Source organism: Manacus vitellinus, unplaced genomic scaffold (genome assembly GCF_001715985.3).
Source record: "Manacus vitellinus isolate BGI_N305 unplaced genomic scaffold, ASM171598v3 scaffold_57_pilon, whole genome shotgun sequence".
Taxonomy (NCBI): domain Eukaryota; kingdom Metazoa; phylum Chordata; class Aves; order Passeriformes; family Pipridae; genus Manacus; species Manacus vitellinus.
Window position 1 is genome coordinate 3,444,419 of NW_021940666.1, and position 19,131 is coordinate 3,463,549.

At 38.6% G+C, this 19,131-nt stretch overlaps 1 protein-coding gene across 3 annotated transcripts in view; it reads left to right on the forward strand.

Moving 5' to 3' along the window:
* SHANK2 (SH3 and multiple ankyrin repeat domains 2) overlaps positions 1 to 19,131 on the forward strand; it is a 324,279-nt gene that overhangs the window by 115,944 nt on the left and 189,204 nt on the right. For all 3 annotated transcript variants that reach the window (XM_018081844.2, XM_018081842.1, XM_018081843.1), the window contains 3 exons: positions 1,098 to 1,407; positions 5,935 to 6,104; positions 18,872 to 18,985. In XM_018081844.2, the coding sequence (XP_017937333.1) occupies positions 1,098 to 1,407; positions 5,935 to 6,104; positions 18,872 to 18,985 (594 nt within the window). The remainder of the gene's footprint in view (positions 1 to 1,097; positions 1,408 to 5,934; positions 6,105 to 18,871; positions 18,986 to 19,131) is intronic.

Here is a 19,131-nt window from a genome sequence, read left to right on the forward strand (position 1 = left end):
GGCTGCCTTTTGTTAGTTTTACTATTGTGACTTTTCAGATGTAAATATGTGCACTCTGACTCAACTCCTGTGACCCCACAAGCTCCACTGAAATAAATTAATGAGGGTGGTTGCAACAGTGGGAAGCAAGTCAAGAACGAGTTTTTGTGGTCAAATTCTCTATTACCTTTTGATAGGACAGGAAATATCACATCTAGTGATGTCTGGGTGTCTTTTTATGAGGAAATGTACCTTTTAAGTTGCACTCGGAACAAACTACTACAGGGAGAAAAGGTGATCTGGAAAGCATTATCTGCTTGTGCAAGTGTACCGGGAGCACTGATGAGGGGATGGACCCTCTGCTCTGTGTCAGATTTTTACTGCCCTTACCTTGTTTGCTGTTGTGACTATTTCATTAATAAGTATTTTGCAGCCTTTGGATAGAGTCATGTTCCCTTTGGGACACTGCATGTGACAGTGAGTGTATTCCCCTGGGGTAATATGTTCTATATACAATAGTAATTGATGTGGTAGAAGTGCCTAGATTAGAAATAGGGGAATACCTGGGGATTACAGCAGTGTAATAGAGTTCTACCAGGAGAAGAAGCCATGTCCTCAATTTTTAACCTGGAAGATAGGGATAAGGTGATTATTAACGCTACAGATTTCAGGTTAGACCTGAACTTGTGAGGGACCAGTTTGGGTACCAGCTGGGGGAAGGAAGGTGCAAGTTCATAACTCAGAAATTCTACTGGTCAACCCTGTTCTGTGCCTTCCTAATAGAACGTGACAACACAGCATGAAAATGAAATTTCTGAACGTCCAACTTGGCAATAATGAGGTGAATCCCATTTCCTAGACCATAGTTCAGGCTATTCAGCTTACTCCTGACACTGGTGTTGCTCAACTATTCATCCAAGCCAGTAAACAGGTTCATGTTGCTCTGTTGTTTTCAATTTTACGAGGATAATGAGTTCGATCAGCTCTGCTGGCAAGGTAGAGTTTCTGTCTCTGCAGAAGAAACAATGCCATATGTTGCTGAATTATATTATGTGGTGGTAAACACATATGAGTGGTGAAATCATCTGAGATTACCCTGAATGCCTTTCTTCACACAGTGCCCTTTAGGGAGGCTCCCACCTATTCCAGCAGAAGGCGGAGACCTCCGAACACCTTGGCAGCCCCTCGGATCTTGCTCCGCTCCAACAGCGATAACAACCTGAACATCAACAACCTCCCTGAGTGGTCAGCATCCTCCTCTGCCTCTTCACACCGCAGCCTTTCACCTCATCTGCTTCAACAGATGCAGAATAATCCCAATGGAACTGTAAAAACCGTGGGGAGTTACACTCCGTCCTCCCGGAGCCGGTCACCATCCCTGAACAGGCTGGGAGACGATGCCAAGCGGCAGCAGCACAGGCACATCAGGTGACTTTTTGACTACTTGAGATATTCCTTAAGTCATTGTGCTGCATTGCCACATGTTTTATGTTATTTATATGCCCACTTTGCACTCTATATAATGTATAGGTATTAAATCTCAACACAGTGGACCACGTCCAAGTGTGAATATTTTAATTGGAAGCACCAGTCAAATCCAGTTGTTTCCTCACAGGGCTCCAGCAGCCAGGCAGGCGTTACAGTTCAGCAGAGCTCAGCAGTGACTTAACACAGGGTTCGCACCTCCAAATCAGTGTGCTAAGCTCTCAAGATCTTCTAATTGTTGAAATAAGGATTGGATTTAACAGCAAAGTAAAATGTTTCTGGGATATTGGTCATGCCTGGAATTTGTGCTGGAGCTGCTCATGGGTGATGGAACAGAGGATGTTTAAGTTCTCTCTTGTGTAGATGTGTGCTGAACCAAGGAGTAAAATAGAGGGAATAACTGGAGGCTGGCCTAGAGCAAAGGGGGCTTCTTGAGATAGTGGTGATAGATGTCATTGACTTCTTTCATGATTATCTGTGCTGAAGGGTTTTGCATTACCTATGGCTTTGCTGCTCTTCCTTTCCTCTTGAATTACAAATGATTTAGCAGGCACTCTACACAAATATCCTGCAGCCACGTCCCACTGGAGAGCAAATCCTGACTAATTAGAGTCATGTGTTTTTTAAGTAATATAATAACACAGAGGACTGAGTCTGAGTTTTGATCTTAAATGGGAGCTGCAGCTTTGAGAAGCCACTGCCCTCATTGTGAGGAGGCAATTACAGCTTCACTTTGACTCAGGAACTCCATCTGCCAAGTGTGCAAGAGATGGGGCTTCACCAGGATGAGGGATGTTAAAGTGTAGAGCTGCCACAGTGAAGGTATTAGAACTGAGCACTGAGGGAGAGTTGAAGCTTACATGTTTTGACTAAACACATTTAACTCACCAGTCATTTAAAATATCAGACTTTATCTGTCTTGTTTCCTAGTATTAAAAAGAAATCCACTGTTCAGAGTAGAAAAGGACTCGAGCATTGTCAAGAAATGCAGCTGTTGGTTTCCCTTTGTCATTTGTAGGTGTAATGGATCTTCACTGGAGTTTTCAAGTCAGTAAAACAAAATGTCATGTAGTTCACACTGTCTCTATTACCTTGCACATTCTTCTTCTCTCCTTGGCCATAGGCATTCAAACTGGCAAGCACTATTTGTGATAGTAACAATGCTGCTGGAGGGGGGAAATAATGGTGCATTGTAAAACAAAGTTGTCTGAAGTGGAAGAAAGATTGAAACGAAATGGAAGGAATGGGATATGAATTTCTTATGCCAGTGTTTTCATGCAGCAAACTCATCTTTGTTGTATGTTACAATAGTGGCTAAAGCTCATTTGGGTGCAATTTGGGTGCAATTTGGATGGTGTTTCCTCACAGAGCCCAATATCAGCTAAAAACCAGTTTGTAATGAGAATTCAACTGGGTGAGGTGACGGCCATGAGGTGCTTTTCAGAGAACGAGCTTTTGTATTCCACTGGATTATACTGATGCCACCAGAGTGGGAGGTTTTACCTAGGAGTCAATGATTATTTCAGCTGGAAGGGATAAAAAGAGCCTTTTCGTCTATATTCCTGGGATGACACACTTCAAATTCTAGAAATATAGTCAATCCTTTGAGGTGGGGGTAACAATTAGAAATTTTTTTGACTGAGTAAACATTTTTTTGCTTTGATTTTATTCAACCGCTTTCCTCTTCCCTTCCTGAAAACGAGCACAAATGCTGGTGGAAACCAATTTAATACCTGAGAGTTTGTGGAAATAAAATTTTGATCTTCCTCCTAGTGCATCAGTATCACAACTACAGTTTCGATGTGCCATCAAGACTTGTTTCAGAGGAGTCCAGAGTATGTGCAAGTACTGAGAGGAGAGCTGGAGACTCTCTAAATTTAACAACTAAAAGGATTTTATATATAATTTTTCCTACATATAATGCCTTTTCTTGCCACAGGCCTGTTTTGCAGTCATGAATGGCACCTTGCATGACTTTCCTCACAGATTTTGTTTAACTGCATGACCACCTACTTACAGTCAGCTAAATGTGGGAATTGTTGCTGTCTCTGCTTATTATTTGCAAATAATAACATTCACCATAAAGCTGTTGCTCCCGTGAGATGAAAAAGCCCTTTTTGACATAGCAGTAGGTTGGGTTGTGGAACAGGAGCAGCCAGAAGGGGCAGAGTAATGGAGAAGGTCAGAGTTTGACAAAGGGTTAATGAGGTTTTTGGCGTTTGTGCTGTGGAAAGCGATGCTGGAAGGAATTCATGTGATCTTTGCAGCCTGTGTGGCTCAGGTGTTTCATCTTCTCAAGTGAAAAGAGAAGAGATTTACATTAGATATCAGGAAAAAATTCTTCCCTGAGAGGTTGGTGAGACCCTGGCACAGGTTTCCTGGAGAAGCTGTGGCTGCCCCATCCCTGGAAGTGTCCAAGGCCAGGTTGGACGAGGCTTGGAGTAACCTGATCTAGTGGAAGGTGTCCCTGCCCATGGCAGGGGGCTTGCAATGACCTTTAAGGTCCTTCCAACCCAAACTGTTATATGATTCTCATGAGGCTGTTGCTTTTCATAGCAAACTGATTGTGTAGTGGGATGGGGAGGCAAAGGAATGAATGCCCTTCCTGTGGAATGTGTCCCACAGTGATTATGAAGGGAGGTTCCAAGACAGTCTCAACCAGGGATGAGCTGTCAAGGATGGCCACCTTCTTCTGGGAGAGAGGGGAACATGTCCACACATCATCTGAAATCTCTGCATCCTTCTCCTGCTCTTCCTAGCATGGGATTTGCTGGGTTTGGAACCCAAGCAGATGAAAAGAAGGGAGAGGAAAGATTGTTTATTTTAAAAAATCCTCTACCCTGCAGCCCTGATTTCCATTAGTGGGCCTGTTGCATGAGAAGTTATGCATTCATTGTGTGGGTTAAATGTGTCATTTCCCTTTTCTCCTTCAGTAAGAGAGAAAATGAATGTATCTTCTGTGATAGCAGTTAAAGTAGATGCAGGGAGAAAACATTGTGAATAGCTGCTACCAGACGAGGCAGAAACACAGCTTGATGCAAGTGGAAATGGGATGTGTAGCAACAGTTTATAGATCTGGATTTTTTTATGGCGATGAATGTTCCTTCACTTACAAGGAAAAAGAGCAAAGAACTGAAAACCAAATGACATCTTTCCCAGTCTTTCTTTAAACGACTGTGAGAGTTGACTGAGGTTTCTGATGCAAAATCCTTCATAGATATGCAACCAGAACTCACTGTTAAACTCCTAAGTATCATTATTAGCACCTCTTCACAGTAATGGAAGAACAGAACTAGATGAAATGGGGATCCTATTCCAAACGGTGAAGAAGTTACAGCAGGAAAATGGAAGTGTTCCTGATAGGAAAGATTCACTGTGTTTGGGTTCTTCTGTACTCACCGACTTATTGACTACTATTTTGGTAGGAAATTGGTTAAAAAAACCAAAAAGGGTGAAAACCCAGCAAACTCTAGCCCTTTTATTTCATTTTACTTAAAGCAGTTTGAGATATTTTCTTACAAGAAAGGAAGCAGAGTGTTAAAATGCTAAATTACCATGAAATGAGCCTTCTTCCTTTGTTATACTATTTTTCCCCTTCAAATCTTTATTAACATTTTCCTTTCTCATGAATATTTTCTGGTTTTGGACTTTACGTGTAAGACCTCAAGTTTTAATGTTGGGTTTTTTGAAGTTGAATAGCAGTGTACTGCAAGTTTGTTATGTTATCTCCTATAGGTTTCCCACTCTCTTTAATATTTGCCTCTTTTTGTATATTTTTGACAGTTCATTTGTTTTTCTAGAGGTTTGGTAATGATCTTATACATTTTTCACCACCTTTCAATAATTTCTTCTTTATATACCGTAAGTGTGTTGGTTGATGAGCTGTGGCTTGTTCTGAAGTCATTGAGTGAGTTAGTGTTTGCCATCAAGAAAAAGTGATATTTTGGAGAATATTTGCCATAAGCACCATGCTTTGTGAAGGTCTAAATTTAGCTCCAGGCTTTGGAGTGATGAAGTAACTTGATTATTCAATCCGTTTAGTTAATAATTCAGTTCTCTCACTTGTTCACTCAAAGATATCCATTCCCAACAATAATTGTAAATACTGAGGTTTTCAAGTCATTCTGACAAATGGAGGTTCTGGTAATGTATGATTTGCATATAAATTTTAAATTTCATTGGGCTCTATGAATGTGCAAGCTTAATTTGAAGAAAAACTAAAAACTTTAATATTGTGTATTTTCTGTTCCAGGACATTATGGTCAGGCGGATGTTGATCATGTTTCATATTGAAAGGTTGCAACCATTAAAAGCTTCTGTTTGGCATGAAAACCCTGTATTTTTTTTGAAGAGTTAGGTGTCTCACTGGAAGACAATTAATTTGCTTAATTCAATCCTGCTAAGTGATGGTAAATGATTAACTTTCCCATTTTAAATAAGCTGTTAATGATGTTTAATTTCAATTTCCAGTGCCATTTACAGTCCTAGTGCCAACAAGGATACACTGTCTGCCTTGGATTATCAGGGTCCCAAACGGAAGCTTTACAGTGCTGTTCCTGGAAGACTTTTTATTGTAGTAAAGCCATATCAACCTCAAGGGGAAGGGGAAATTCACCTGCACAAAGGAGACAGAGTCAAAGGTGAGTACCTAGTTAATTTTGAATATGCATTTTTCTTCTACTAGATGGAAATTTTATAACAAAATTCTATTTTGGGGGAAAATAACCTATTCAGTAGAAATGCTTTTATGCATTTGTTTCTTTACAGGGTATTTTACTCCTAGCTATGTTTTAGAACCAATGCATATTTAGCCACCATTTTAACTTTAAAGTCCTCCTAAAAATCAGAAGTTTGTACAGTAATAGCAGCATTGTCTCTTACCCAGAGCATGTAATATACTTCTGTAGTCATTACAGAACGACCACTCCAGGGCTTTGAAAGGCTGTAAACATGTTAGCTTTCTAAACACATCAGGAAGGAAACAGGGATAAGAGCAGCTCTGTTTTAAGCCCTTTCCTCATGGAACAATTTATTGGCTAAGTAGAAAATGTCCTCTCGTGAGACTCAGTATAAGTAGGTAGGTAGAATCTAGTGTAAACGTTTTGTGGAGGAAGCGTGGTGGTGCATGTTTAATTTCTGTCCACTGGGGCTCTTCCCCAGCTAAGACTGTACTTACATCAAGGCCAAACTTTGCGTTATTATTTTGAAGGCAGTAAGTACATCCACATACAGATGAGAAAGTGGGTGATGTGGTGTACAGGACTCACCTTCCTGAGGGTGAGGTGTGATGCAACTTCAGCTCTGATTTTGCACGTCCAGGTAAAACTAGTCATGGAATAAAAAAGACTTTTTCAAGCCATGCAAATCAAACAACAGTTACGGAAATCAAACAAAAGGGAATAAATTCAGTGTCCTAAATAAAAGTGTTAAGCTCCTGCAAATTTTTGTGCAATGGAAACTACTTATCTCACAAAGGAAAACTTCAAATACCTTCTCCCTTGAGCCTGCAAAGAGTAGTTGGAAAAAAACTAGGGAGCCATTAGAAGGTATTTTTGCATTTTTATTTTTGGATGTACTGATTCTGAAGTGTTTGTGGGTTTAATAATTTTTGTTAACTCAGAAGGTGTAGGACAGAACTCTGAAGAACACTGCACTTGAAGGTAATACATGTGCAAGATTCATTTTATTTGCAAGAATGAAGGAGGAAGGTTAAACTTAGAGTCTGTAGGGCTGAAAAGATAATTTTGCTGTTCTCAAGATTGTTCCCTGATCAAGTAGGAAGTAGTGATTATAATTTCCCAATTAATGGAAGTTATCTAGGCTAGAGTCAAGTAGAAGGCAAACTCTGAGGTTGTGGAATTGTTTGGGAATGCCAAATATCAAATTTGACAGCTTTGAATGTTTGGGAACCAGCTTTGCAGGCATACAGTGTGTGAGAATAAATGCAAGACAAGTAATGCAGAATAACTTCCTAAAAGCCTTCAGGTGTCAAAGGAATGGATATGATCTAGAGAGAGGTAAAGTTACATTATGAGTAAGTTTCATGCAATAATATAAAGCAAATTAAAAGCAAATGTGATGTTTTCACACCTCTACAAAAGAACACTGGCTCTTGGGTTAAAATGGGAAGGTCTGGGGTCTTCTGTGTAGAGTTTGGAGTTCTCACTGGAAGGGTGAAGAAGCAAGGCAGTTGAGAAAGATGCTTGTTGGGCAGTTACATGAAAATGAAAAAAATTATTTAAAAAAAAAGAGAGACTTAAGCACACCCCAGAGCTTTGCCAGTACCTATAAAGGATGAAATTTTGGGGGCCATGAGTGGTAGTAAATAACTTTCTGAGTGTGTCTATAGGGATCTAGGAAGAGTCAAAAGACAAAGAATGAGTGCTGTTGAGCACCATCATCTATTCTTTGGGGGATCTTGTACACAGAGGTGTTCTTATTGGATTTATGTAGGAATATTTTTGTTCTGTAGAGGATGTAAGATCAACATAGATTCTTCTCACTGGAATAAGACAATAGACACTCCAGGCAGTTCTGGAGAAAGACAAGATAGAAACTGTGTGTCCTGGCAAAAGAGGAAATATTGTAACAACTTGCTTAGGATGTTGAATTTTTTAGTCATTCATCATCTGACTGCTGGTTTGCATTGGGATTTGAGACTATTATATGCAAAAATATCCCAAGAATAAGGAGTTTAAATTCAATTTCAAGGAAGAGTTTAATATTTTAAAAAAGTTAATTCAGAATCCCTTGGTTCTAAGTTGTTATAATTAGTCCACCTTTCAAATTTTCTTACTGTGGTTTGTTCTAAGTGTGAGACCAATGATTTTTGTGGGGGCAGCAACCAATGGATGTCAAAATGCTGAAATAGAAAATGAGATTATGGCTGTTTTTTATTATTATTATTATTATTTCTGGGAAAATTGTAAGCTTATGGAAGAAAACCTATAAATTAATTATTACTGTTAACAAAAGGGGGACATGCTCATCCAACATCAAATCATCCCTGCAGCAGTTATTTTTTCAGCTTTAAGAATATGGTTTGCACTTAGAATTAAAATCTGGTAGAGGTCTAGCTTTTCAAGGTATGTTTGTTTTAAATCATTTTAGAGAACTTTGCTGAAGCAAAGCCTAGTGAGGTTTCTATAGATGTCAGCCTCCTTTTAGGGAGTTTGGAAAAAGAACAAGTCTATATAGAGAATTTCAGAGCTAGTGCTTAGGATTAAATCTTGTGAAACATAATTTAAGGCTGTTTGCATGGCAGGGCTGGGACACTGTATGACACTCTCAGTGCTATCAAAGGAGAAACTTCCAGAACAAGATTTAATCCTATTTTATGTTACCATGTCAATGATTCCTCAGTTGCCACAAAAAAATATGTCAGAATGGACACAGCAAGGTAATGTAGAGAACAAAGAGTTCAGGCAAAAAGACAGTGATACTTTAAAAAGGTCTCAGTTGTGTAACAGTGTTGAAGAAGCCACTCAAACCTAGCATTTGTGTCAAAAATCCAGGTCCAGTTAAACCTGGATTCCTGTCCCTGTTTCAATAAAAATGTAATTATTTATAGAGAATAAGTGTAGTGATAGGACAAGGGGGAATGGGTTTAAGCTGAAAGATGGTAGATTTGGACTAGATTTTAGGAAGAAATTCACTCCTGTGGAGGTGGTGAGGCCCTGGCACAGGTTACCCAGAGAATCAACTTGCTGTGTGCAGTGCTTGGAAGGAATGAAAGAACAATAAACCCCATGGAATTCAATTTTTCGTCCCTTTGGAAACACTTTCTCCTCACATTTGAAAAACAAAAGCTTTGTCTTAGCCCCTCTCCTCTTCCAAATTGGTAACTGCACTGTTCTTATAATACACTGATGCCAAAGTCCTGCCTTCTTGGATTGTTTTGGGGAATTCAAGTGTGTTTTGGTACTTGCTGTGGGGTTCTGACCCATGTTTAGTCTGACCCCCGGGGAGATGTTCATCACGTGTTCATCCCATGAGACTAATCACAGTAAAGATGTAGCAAGGCATTTATTATAGGGATAAAAACCAGAACAACATATTAGAGAAAGGGATTAGCTGGGAAATGTTTTTATGGATTTTCTTTTTTGACTTGGCAGAATTAGAAGGGTCACAGAGAGAGGGATGGATTCCTAGACTCTTGATGAAAAGTGTTTTCATCAGATGGAGAGGAAGCAGGTTTTTTTCTTCCTTTCTAAAACTGGTAGAAGTGCATGAGTGACAATAGTTCACAGTATGTGATACAAGGAAGCTGCTCAGAGAAATCTGTGAATGGGCAAGGTTCAAAGAAAATGTAAACTAAACATTGGTTTTAAACTAAAACTGTCTTGTATTAATAGGATATTACGTAGCCTGTACCAAAATACCTGCTTTATTTTTAGTTGTTAGTCATACACACTGACATCATTTGTGTGTCTCCACTCTTGAGAAAAGAGCCATAGCTGTTGTAAAAATAAATCTGATATCTTTGTTTGTACCAGAACTCTCCTAATCTTATGTTTTCACATAAATGAAGTTTTATTCCTCACAGAAACATTTTTAATTTATTTTGTTTCTTTCTTCATTCTATGTGTAAAAGTCCATAGCAACAAATCTGTCCCAGTCCAAATGCACACACATGTATAACAAGTATCTGTAAAATGAATTTAAATCAGCTTTCACATTCCTAAATTGAACTTTTACAGTGGAAATCAAGTGGTCTCTTTTATGACAAAACTCAGAGGCATGAAGAGAATGCAATGCTCTAAAGTTCTTTGTGAGAATAGAATTAACAGTTTTCTTTGCCATGGAGATAAAGCAATAGAGAAGTATCTGTGCATCCTTGAGAAGGTCACCTGTGTTTCTAATCTGCCCATCTTGTTGGGAAGGTAACAGGTCTGAGTTCCAGGTGCCAGTCAACATGATTCAGACAGTCTCTGGTCACCTGCAAACAAAACAATCAAAATGTTTTATATTAAAACATACCTGAAATGCATATGAATTATCCTTCACTGACCTAGAAAGAAAGAACCTGCATGGTTGCCTGATTCAAATGCTTTGAGAGCTTCTGAAGTCTCACCCTGCTCACAGTTTGTTTTTTTTATAGAATCCCAGAATGGTTTGGATTGGAGGGGACCTTAAAGACCACTTAGTTTCTCCCCCCCCCCCCTTGGGCAGGGACACCTTCCACTAGCCCAGGTTGCTCCAAGCCCTGTCCAACCTGGCCTGGAACACTTCCAGAGATGGGGCAGCCACAGCCCCTCTGGGCAAACAGTTCCAGTAGCTCACCACCCTCACAGGGAAGAATTTCGTCTTAATATGCAATCTAAATCCACCCTCTGTCAGTTTGAAGCCATTGCCCCTTGTCCTGTCACTATCTCCCTGTGGAAAAAGGTCCTCTTCCAACCCAAACCATTCTATAATTCTCTTATATGACTTTCCCTCTCTTATATAAGCTCTCTTTAGGTACTGACAGGCTGCAATGAGATTTCCCCAGCCCCTTCTTTTTTCCAGGCTGAACAACCCCAACTCTCTCAGCCTGTCTCCACAGCAGAGGTGCTCCAGCCCTCTGAGCACCTTCACGGCCTCCCCTGCACCTGCTCTAACAGGTCCATGTCTTTCTTGTACTGAGGACTCCAGACCTGGATGCCAGCAGTCCAGGTGGAGTCTCAGGAGAGCAGAGCAGAGGGGGAGATATCCCTCTCCCTCAACCTGCTTACAGTATAATTTGTCCATCTCTAAATTTTTGTTTTCTGCCCTGATATTGCTACCTCCTGTGTTTCACTTGGGAGCCAAACAGAATACAGGCTAGTTTTGGGAAATGTTCAGTTTCTTTCGCTCTTACTGTGATTAAACTTTTCTAGTGCTTAGTATCTAGAAAAATGGGGAGTTATTTCAGTATCTCAAATATGCTCCAACAGACCTTTTCCTGAACCTTGTGAGATGCCTCCTGTGCAGGCACAGTCCGCACATCAGAGAAGAGTTTACCACAACCAAGATCTGCTCTGAACTACACTCCTTAGGGTCAGAGAAACAGTAGTAATTCAGTAGCAGTGATTCAAGCATCTGTTCTGGGCAGGAAGTTAGTAGTTCTCAGCATTAGAAATATTGACCCTTGTGACACTGCTTTTATTTCAGCATGATCTCAGCCAGTAGGGCAATCCAAATATATCACTAACATTTTCATTTCTCATGAAATCTACTTGTAAGTCATTTTGAAAAAGAAAGATTATTAAACCCCTGCTGTGCTCGAAGATACTGCCAACAGGCAGTGCCTGTGGGCAGAAGGAAAGTTGGTCTCCCAGGCTTTTGTGCTTGTTAGTTTAGTAAATAAAATCCTGGAAAGGGGAGAGCCTCAGGAATGCTATTTTGTTTCTTCAAGAGCATTTTGTACCTTGTGTGGATAAGCATGGCAGCAAAATTTAACCTAAGAGGTTTGCATAGGTATTGATTTGCTGCTCTTTCATGTGAAGGGTGAAATGAATATAAAGTGGAATACTAATCTTATCCAGATCCATTGGTCTGTTTTGCTTCCTTACTGTCTCCCGACTTGATTGGTTTGATTTAAATTCATAACACAATAAATTATGACTTGTCACAGATAATATCCCAACTCATTTCTTCAAGTTACTTGTACCTGAAGAGCAGGAAAGAGTAGTGCTATCAGTGTTGTAACAAAGACATGGCCTTGCTCCTGCTCCAGCAGGAGAGCTGGCTTTGCTGTCAAGGCTGTGAGGAAGTGATTAGGATGTAAAAGTGATTAGGATGTAAAAGCATCCACAAATCCCTGTTGTCTTCACTCTTGGCTACTTTAAGACAACCTTTCTCGACTAGTCAGCAACTGGCCTGAAATATTTAGGAGACAGAGTACCAGAAGCTGTGAATGTCATATGAGTGCACTAACATAGTCCAACATAATAGTACAGGCTCTACATGTAAGCTGGTTTGGGACCTCCTCTCAATTAATTCTCTCTGCTCTGCATCCTCCTGATCTGAAGTTTGTGCATCACAGTGGAGAAAAGCAAATTTGACTCTGTCTGCACTTTCCTCAAAAGAGATGGTGATGAACGTTACAAACAGATGGATTTCTGTAATACTTGATTTGAATTTCTGATCAAAATTCAAATCAGTGTACAAGATTTGCTTCTTATCCTCTTTTTCTCTCTTCTTCACTTCCTCAAAACTTTTTTAACAGACACCTAAACAATAAGGAAAAGACAATATTCATAGAAAGTTGTTGGCAAAGATAAAAAAGGGAAAAAAACCCCACAGGGCAAATGTTGAACAGCATAGCTCACTTGGTTCTATTTCAATTGAGCTCTATTTCCTCAGATTTAGAGGGTTATGTGCAGATTACTGTGTTTGTAGTAATGTGATGTAGTGAGTGCTCTGTTAGTAGTCACTTAGGTTGCCTCTGTTAGTAGTCACTGTTGTCTTCTCATCCCAAGGTCTTCTTCCTGAATGGTGCTTGTTAACACCATCCCTTTCTTGAGAAATTAGGGATGATAAAAGATGAAAAACTGTTTTAAGTCAGGATCTAGTCTGACTGACTATGGCCACCGTGGTTTGGGCTAGTAACAGGCACCCAAAACCTGAGACTGACAGGACACAGGCAGGAGATGTGCAGATGGGCTTAGAGTATGGCACTGAGACACCTGGGAGAAGTTGGATGATTTTGGGTAAAGTGGGTAAGGCAGTTTTTCAGGTAAACAGCAGAATCACTTGGATTACACCAAAGGTTAACTCCTTGAAGGCACATTTGGATCACACTTTTGTTTTGGAAGCAAAACTGGGAGTTAAATGTAAATTCAAAAGGTGAGGAGTATTTTCTGTCTGTTATTTCCCTAATTTGTTTTCTCTGTGAGATTCCATAGCCCAAGGTGGGAAAGAACTGCTGAATTTCCTTCTGCACGAAAAGAACCATCTGTGGAGCCACAGTCCAATCCGACTGCTCAGGTCAATTAGACAGAATCATTAACTACAGATACAAGAGGTTTTCCTTCCAGATTGTACATGGGCTGCACAAGAACATTTCCTATATGGCAGCTGGGGCACAGTCACTTTTTTGCCTGCTGGAGCACTTAAAATGGTTGTCATCAGGGTGATAGGCAAGGATTTCCACCCCAGTCCTGCTGCGCTGACCCCAAGATATGTCAGTCTCTCTGAAGTCTTTGGGAGCCAGAACTGGTCAGCCAGATCCTGCCCATCATTAATTACAGGCAGGGAGGGAGGAATTGCTATCAGGAACAAGTGGAGTTAGAGAAAGAAACAGAGTAAGAAAACTGTCTCTCTTTAAGAGACAAGATTAAGAACTGTCACCTGGAAGTTCTTGTCTCAATAGTGTTTTTGATTTACCTGGTAGTAAATGCAGCAAAAATAGATCAAACATTGAATTTTTGTTTAAATTTCTACCTATACTTAGGAAAAAGTTGCCATTACAACTCAAGGTGAAAAGCATATATTTTTAAGTTGTAGATACTTCAGGGGCTGTTATAAGCAAAATTGGTTTTATCATTGAAATAAGTATTCTTGCAGAGATTGTCATTTGGAAGTTCTCCTTCCAGAGGTAAATAGCTCTGAAAATTTATATCACACGACAGATATTTCAACAAGAGGAAAGCCCAAGTTATAATACTAATTATTCTGAGGTAAAGAACTTAGGTTTGTGCCCACTGGAAATTAAAAATCTGCTTTAGTTTAAAAAAACAAATCTAGAAGATTGTTATGTCAAGACATAGAACTAGAGTTCAGATTTGCACTGAACCCTTGCTTAGCTAAAATTCAGGTGAAACTGCTTTGTATTTCAAGAGATAAATGGCATTTTTTATGAATAGCAAAACAATGGGATGAAAGTAAATACAGTTTCATGCTGCAGTTTGAATGGAGGGACACTTTACATTCATTTTGCTAATTTGTCCTTTTTTGGTCCTGCTTGTAGAAATGTTCTTTTTTCCCCAGAACGTGATCTCTCATTGCCAATCCATACAATTATTTATTTTCCCAGGAAAGAAAAATGAAGTTTGGAGCACCAAAAATTGATTTAGGTGTTACAAAGGCATTTCAGGTACATCCTGTAGCAGCTGTAAAACATTGGCCTGAATTTGGCTGTAAATTTCATTGATATTTTTGCAAGTAAGGTTGCATGGAATAATCCACTCATTGACATTCCAGTATCTCAAGGAATTTAGAAATAGTAGTCACCATAATTTAATGGTAAAAAGTACTCTATTTCTTGATCGTGGCATCATGAAGGGAACTGTAATGTGGAAGAATACAACCTTTATGTTCTTTTAAGTGATTTTTATAGTATATTAATTAGGCAGTTTGTGATTAGTATATTAATACCAATTACAATATATGCATTGCCAATGGACTTACAAAAGTTGCAAAAGAAAAAACATTCTATGTTCTGTTCTATAATTTTTAAATATATAATATTGTAAAATATTTTATGTACATAATTTTCTTGTATTTTTCTCTAGACTTTGGCAAAGCAGAATCTGGCTGATTTTAAGTATAATACTTTAAAGACATTAAAATTATGAGATCCTGACTGATATCTACCTATCCATGTTTTCCTGTTATTCCATTGTTTATTATTTTTCCACTTTTGATTTGCAGTTTTGTTCATAGAATTGAACATAATTCATGTTTTAAACTACACTTTTGTTGCAAAAAGGCATACCGGGATTCATGATGTTACTAGAACCTTAATTTTACTGTTAAAACATCATCTTCTTTTCATAATTTCTGTGGTGTATAAAGACACTCTGACCTCCTCTTGCCATAGCAACCACATCTTTTGGTTTTACTAAAAGAAAAGGAAAAACTGCTTGAAATGATAAAGTTTAATTATTAATTTTAGGAAAGTTCTCCTTTGATTTACCATTGTTATGTCCTTCAGAAGGGAAACTGTTGATTACAAAATCTCTCGCTGGTAACAAATTATCTGTTACAATGAGGCCCTTAAGCAATATTGGGAGAGGCAAGACAAATTAAAGCCTCATTCTAAAAAAGCATTCATGGGTACAAAAGATGAATTACAATTTTATTTATCCTCTAAATTGCAGTTACTCACCTTGGAGTATGTGAATTGTTGAGAGTTTTTATAGATGTTTAGATTATTCTGGCCTTGGCTCTTGCTGCAAAATTTTTTATAAATGGCACATCTGAAGAAGGTTAATTCAGTAATTTAATATCTGAAATATCTGAAGATTATTTCAAGTTTTTTTGGTAGTGGAGAACCACCTAGATCTCAACGTCTACATTTTGAGTACTATGAGCTTATCCTTCACCTCACCAACAATTTATCTCTGTCTCTGTTGTACCCCTGGATATCACTCATCTCTCTTGTGTCATCTTTGGACCTCTTGCAGTTCCATCAGCTTTTCCCTTCTTTTCTTGGCCCCCATAATGATGTTTTTCCTTGATAAATCCAAAGCCCTTTGCTGGTAGATGTAATCTTTAGACTGGCTTGAACCAGAGTGGTGAAGGGTAACTGCATTCCAGCAACACCTCATTTCCCCTTCACTTCTTTTCCATGGATGTTATGTCTTCAGGCAGGACTACATTATTTTCCCTTTGCCCTTGCTGTTAGTAATGGCTAATATTTAATATTTCATGCAGTAATGGTCTGAAATGGGTCTAGTTCTGCTCTGGAGTGATCACTTTTTGCCTTGCGCTCACTCCCAGATAGACTTAGAAAGCAAATTTCTTCTCCTGTGTTGATTTAGATCAGATGCTACTACCAATAACAAATGGAATTAATCCATGTGAGTGAAATAACCAACTTTCTCCTCACAGTGCATCTCTCTTTTTAGAGATGGGAATATCCATGTCATTTGGAGCATCAAAATAGCAAATCTGACAGATTAATAAAATACCAAATTAGGGTAATCTGACTCAGTCTCTCAGTTCTGCTCTGATCATCTTCCTAATTTGTGGGGTGAAATCAGGACTGAGATTCAGTGCTGAAAACTCCCCTCAAAAAAAAAAAGAAAAAAGCTAATTACTGGCAGTAGGAATCTTTTACTGTCTAACATTTTTATATTTCTTTTGGCTGGAGTCCTATGCTCTCTTTTACAACTTGAAGTTAAATCAGTGTATACAGTAGGATCCTACCATAATTCCATATATATATAGGTTATTAAATTTTCCTAGTTCCTTATGTCATATATAAGAACTGCATTCTTACGTAAAAGGAGGTTACATTGTTAAAAATGTATTGGAAGCTGCTGACTATTCCATGTTTTTTGGATATATATTGGATGAATGATCAGGTTTCTGTTTTATGTGACACTGAATTATCAGATTGACTATGTGTGTTGATATGCAGAGGTTTTAAACATTTTTAAGAACTAGATCAACATATTTTTCATTAATTATGCCCCATAACATATTTTTATTAAAATAAACAATAAATCCCTAAATAATTAGTGTTTATTAATATTTTATATATATATTATTTATTTTATTAACACAAAGAACATGTGGTTTCTTCATTTTTGCTTGCATTTAAGTATAGAGTTGAAATATTTTTTGCTTTTCTTAGCAATATCTACAGGTGTTAGGGAAACAAACAAACAAAAGTCTTGCTAAAATTTTTTTATTCAGCTTAATATTCAGTGTAGAGTTGTTGGAATCATCCAAGGCTTGTGCCCTCCCCCATTATCCCATAACTCCCTGGGTAGTTATAGGTTTCCTCATATATGTCAGAAAAGTGTTCCAGAAATTGCATTTGGGACCTATCCACATGTAGGATTTTTCCTTAATGGATGTTTCCTGGGACTTCTTATTGAGAGTGGTGTGTAAATGTGCATTTCATGAAATCTGTCTCTTGGAATGCACTACATTAAAAGGCTTAAAACTGACATATTTATAAACATTTTGCTGTCAAATATTCATGTGAATAGATGTCCATGCTCTGTAAGTAACACAACAAATTGTTTAGGATTACATCGATGAAAGAAACCTGGTAAACATTTACATTCAAATGCATCTTTAGAGATTCTGGTGTCTCAAACCAGATTTCTTACCGCCTTTTTAATATTACCATAATTTTTTTTACTCTTTTTGTTGGTCTACCACTGATTTGATTTTCATCTTTCGCTGGAATAGTGCAAATCAAGTTCAGACTCAATGCCACTGAGTCACAGCAGTTCCACTGTTACCGAGTTCAATCGCAGTCAGGCAGGGACCAACATTTTAAAGCCTGGTGTATTTTAACAGTGCAAAAAGTGCTGGTGTTGGAGATTATCAAAGTAGCTCTGATCAGGTTGGTTACCCCTCCTGTACTGAAATACCCTGCAGAGACATTATTCCAGGTCTTGGAAACCATGTGCACATGTTAGCAAAGATGTGCTTGGGCTCATTAGCCTTGATTTTCAGCAGGGGCAGTTTGGGCTTAGCTGGCACTCAGCAGATGGAACTGGGCTGCCTCAGCTTCCACAAGCTCAGCGACCTCTCCACCCAACACTATGTTTTGTATACATGTGCTCTGAGGACCTACTAATATGTTTTTGTTGATGATGTCACCTTTTATCAATATTAATGTATAGTATCTTTTTAATAGTGCATATATATTCTTCTAGTATATAGTAAACATACAGTGGTTTGTAGGAACTTCTGTAATATTAATTTAAAAATAATACCTAGCAAGTATTTAGAGTCCTTTTGTTACCACAGTTCACCTCCAATTGCTTATCAGTGAAAACATGCCTTGTTGTTCTGCAGGCTTTTGTCATAATCCTTGTTGAGTCTAGAATTAATATCAAGATAATTAGAACTACAGGATAAAGCTTTTTCTCATGTTGGTAAATCCTTCTCCTCCATCTTGTCATGATCTTCTATTGAGAATAATCATTGAAATGTTTCAAAAGGCATCTACCCTCATCTGTGGGAGGTTCATGTGTTTGCTGTGTGCTCAAACCCTTGAATCATATTACTCGACATTGCCAATCTCTGGAGCTGCTCACTTAATAAAATAGCATGTTTCCTTAGAAGGTGGGAAAAATATGGAATATCAGAATATGTATTATTAAAATCCATTTCAACATGAATTCAGTTTTACAATGAGTTCAGCGCTTTGGCTTCATTTGAACAGGCAAGACAACATTTTTTGGTTGTGGTATAACCATGCATTTATCCTTGAGAAAACTGAAAACGGAAAGAATTGTGCGAGGGCCAAGGAAACTTGTGAAAAAAAAAACAAATGGGAAGAGGTTACAAAAGCAGACCAGGGAGAGTCACATTTAAAGGTTATTCTGTGCCAATTTTGGGGGTACCAGCATTGGAGTTATTGCACATTGGCTTTTACCAACATGATGTTCAGTTATTATTGAATGTGTTATGTATCTAATCTTGCATTTATGGGAGAAGGTAAAGTTTAATGCTCCCTGTGTCTCTCTCTGTTTAGTTCTAAGCATTGGAGAAGGTGGATTCTGGGAAGGCAGCACCCGGGGACATATTGGCTGGTTTCCTGCAGAATGTGTTGAAGAAGTTCAGTGCAAACCAAATGAAAGCAAAGCAGGTAATCAGATCAAGTTCCTGTTGACTCCTGACATGACAAATGCCATGTGTCTGTCCCAGCATTGTGTTGTACAGCAGAGTGTTTATGAAATACTGGGAATGCGAAAGTTGAATAAAGCTGAGCTGCTGAATTGAAAACTAAAGGTG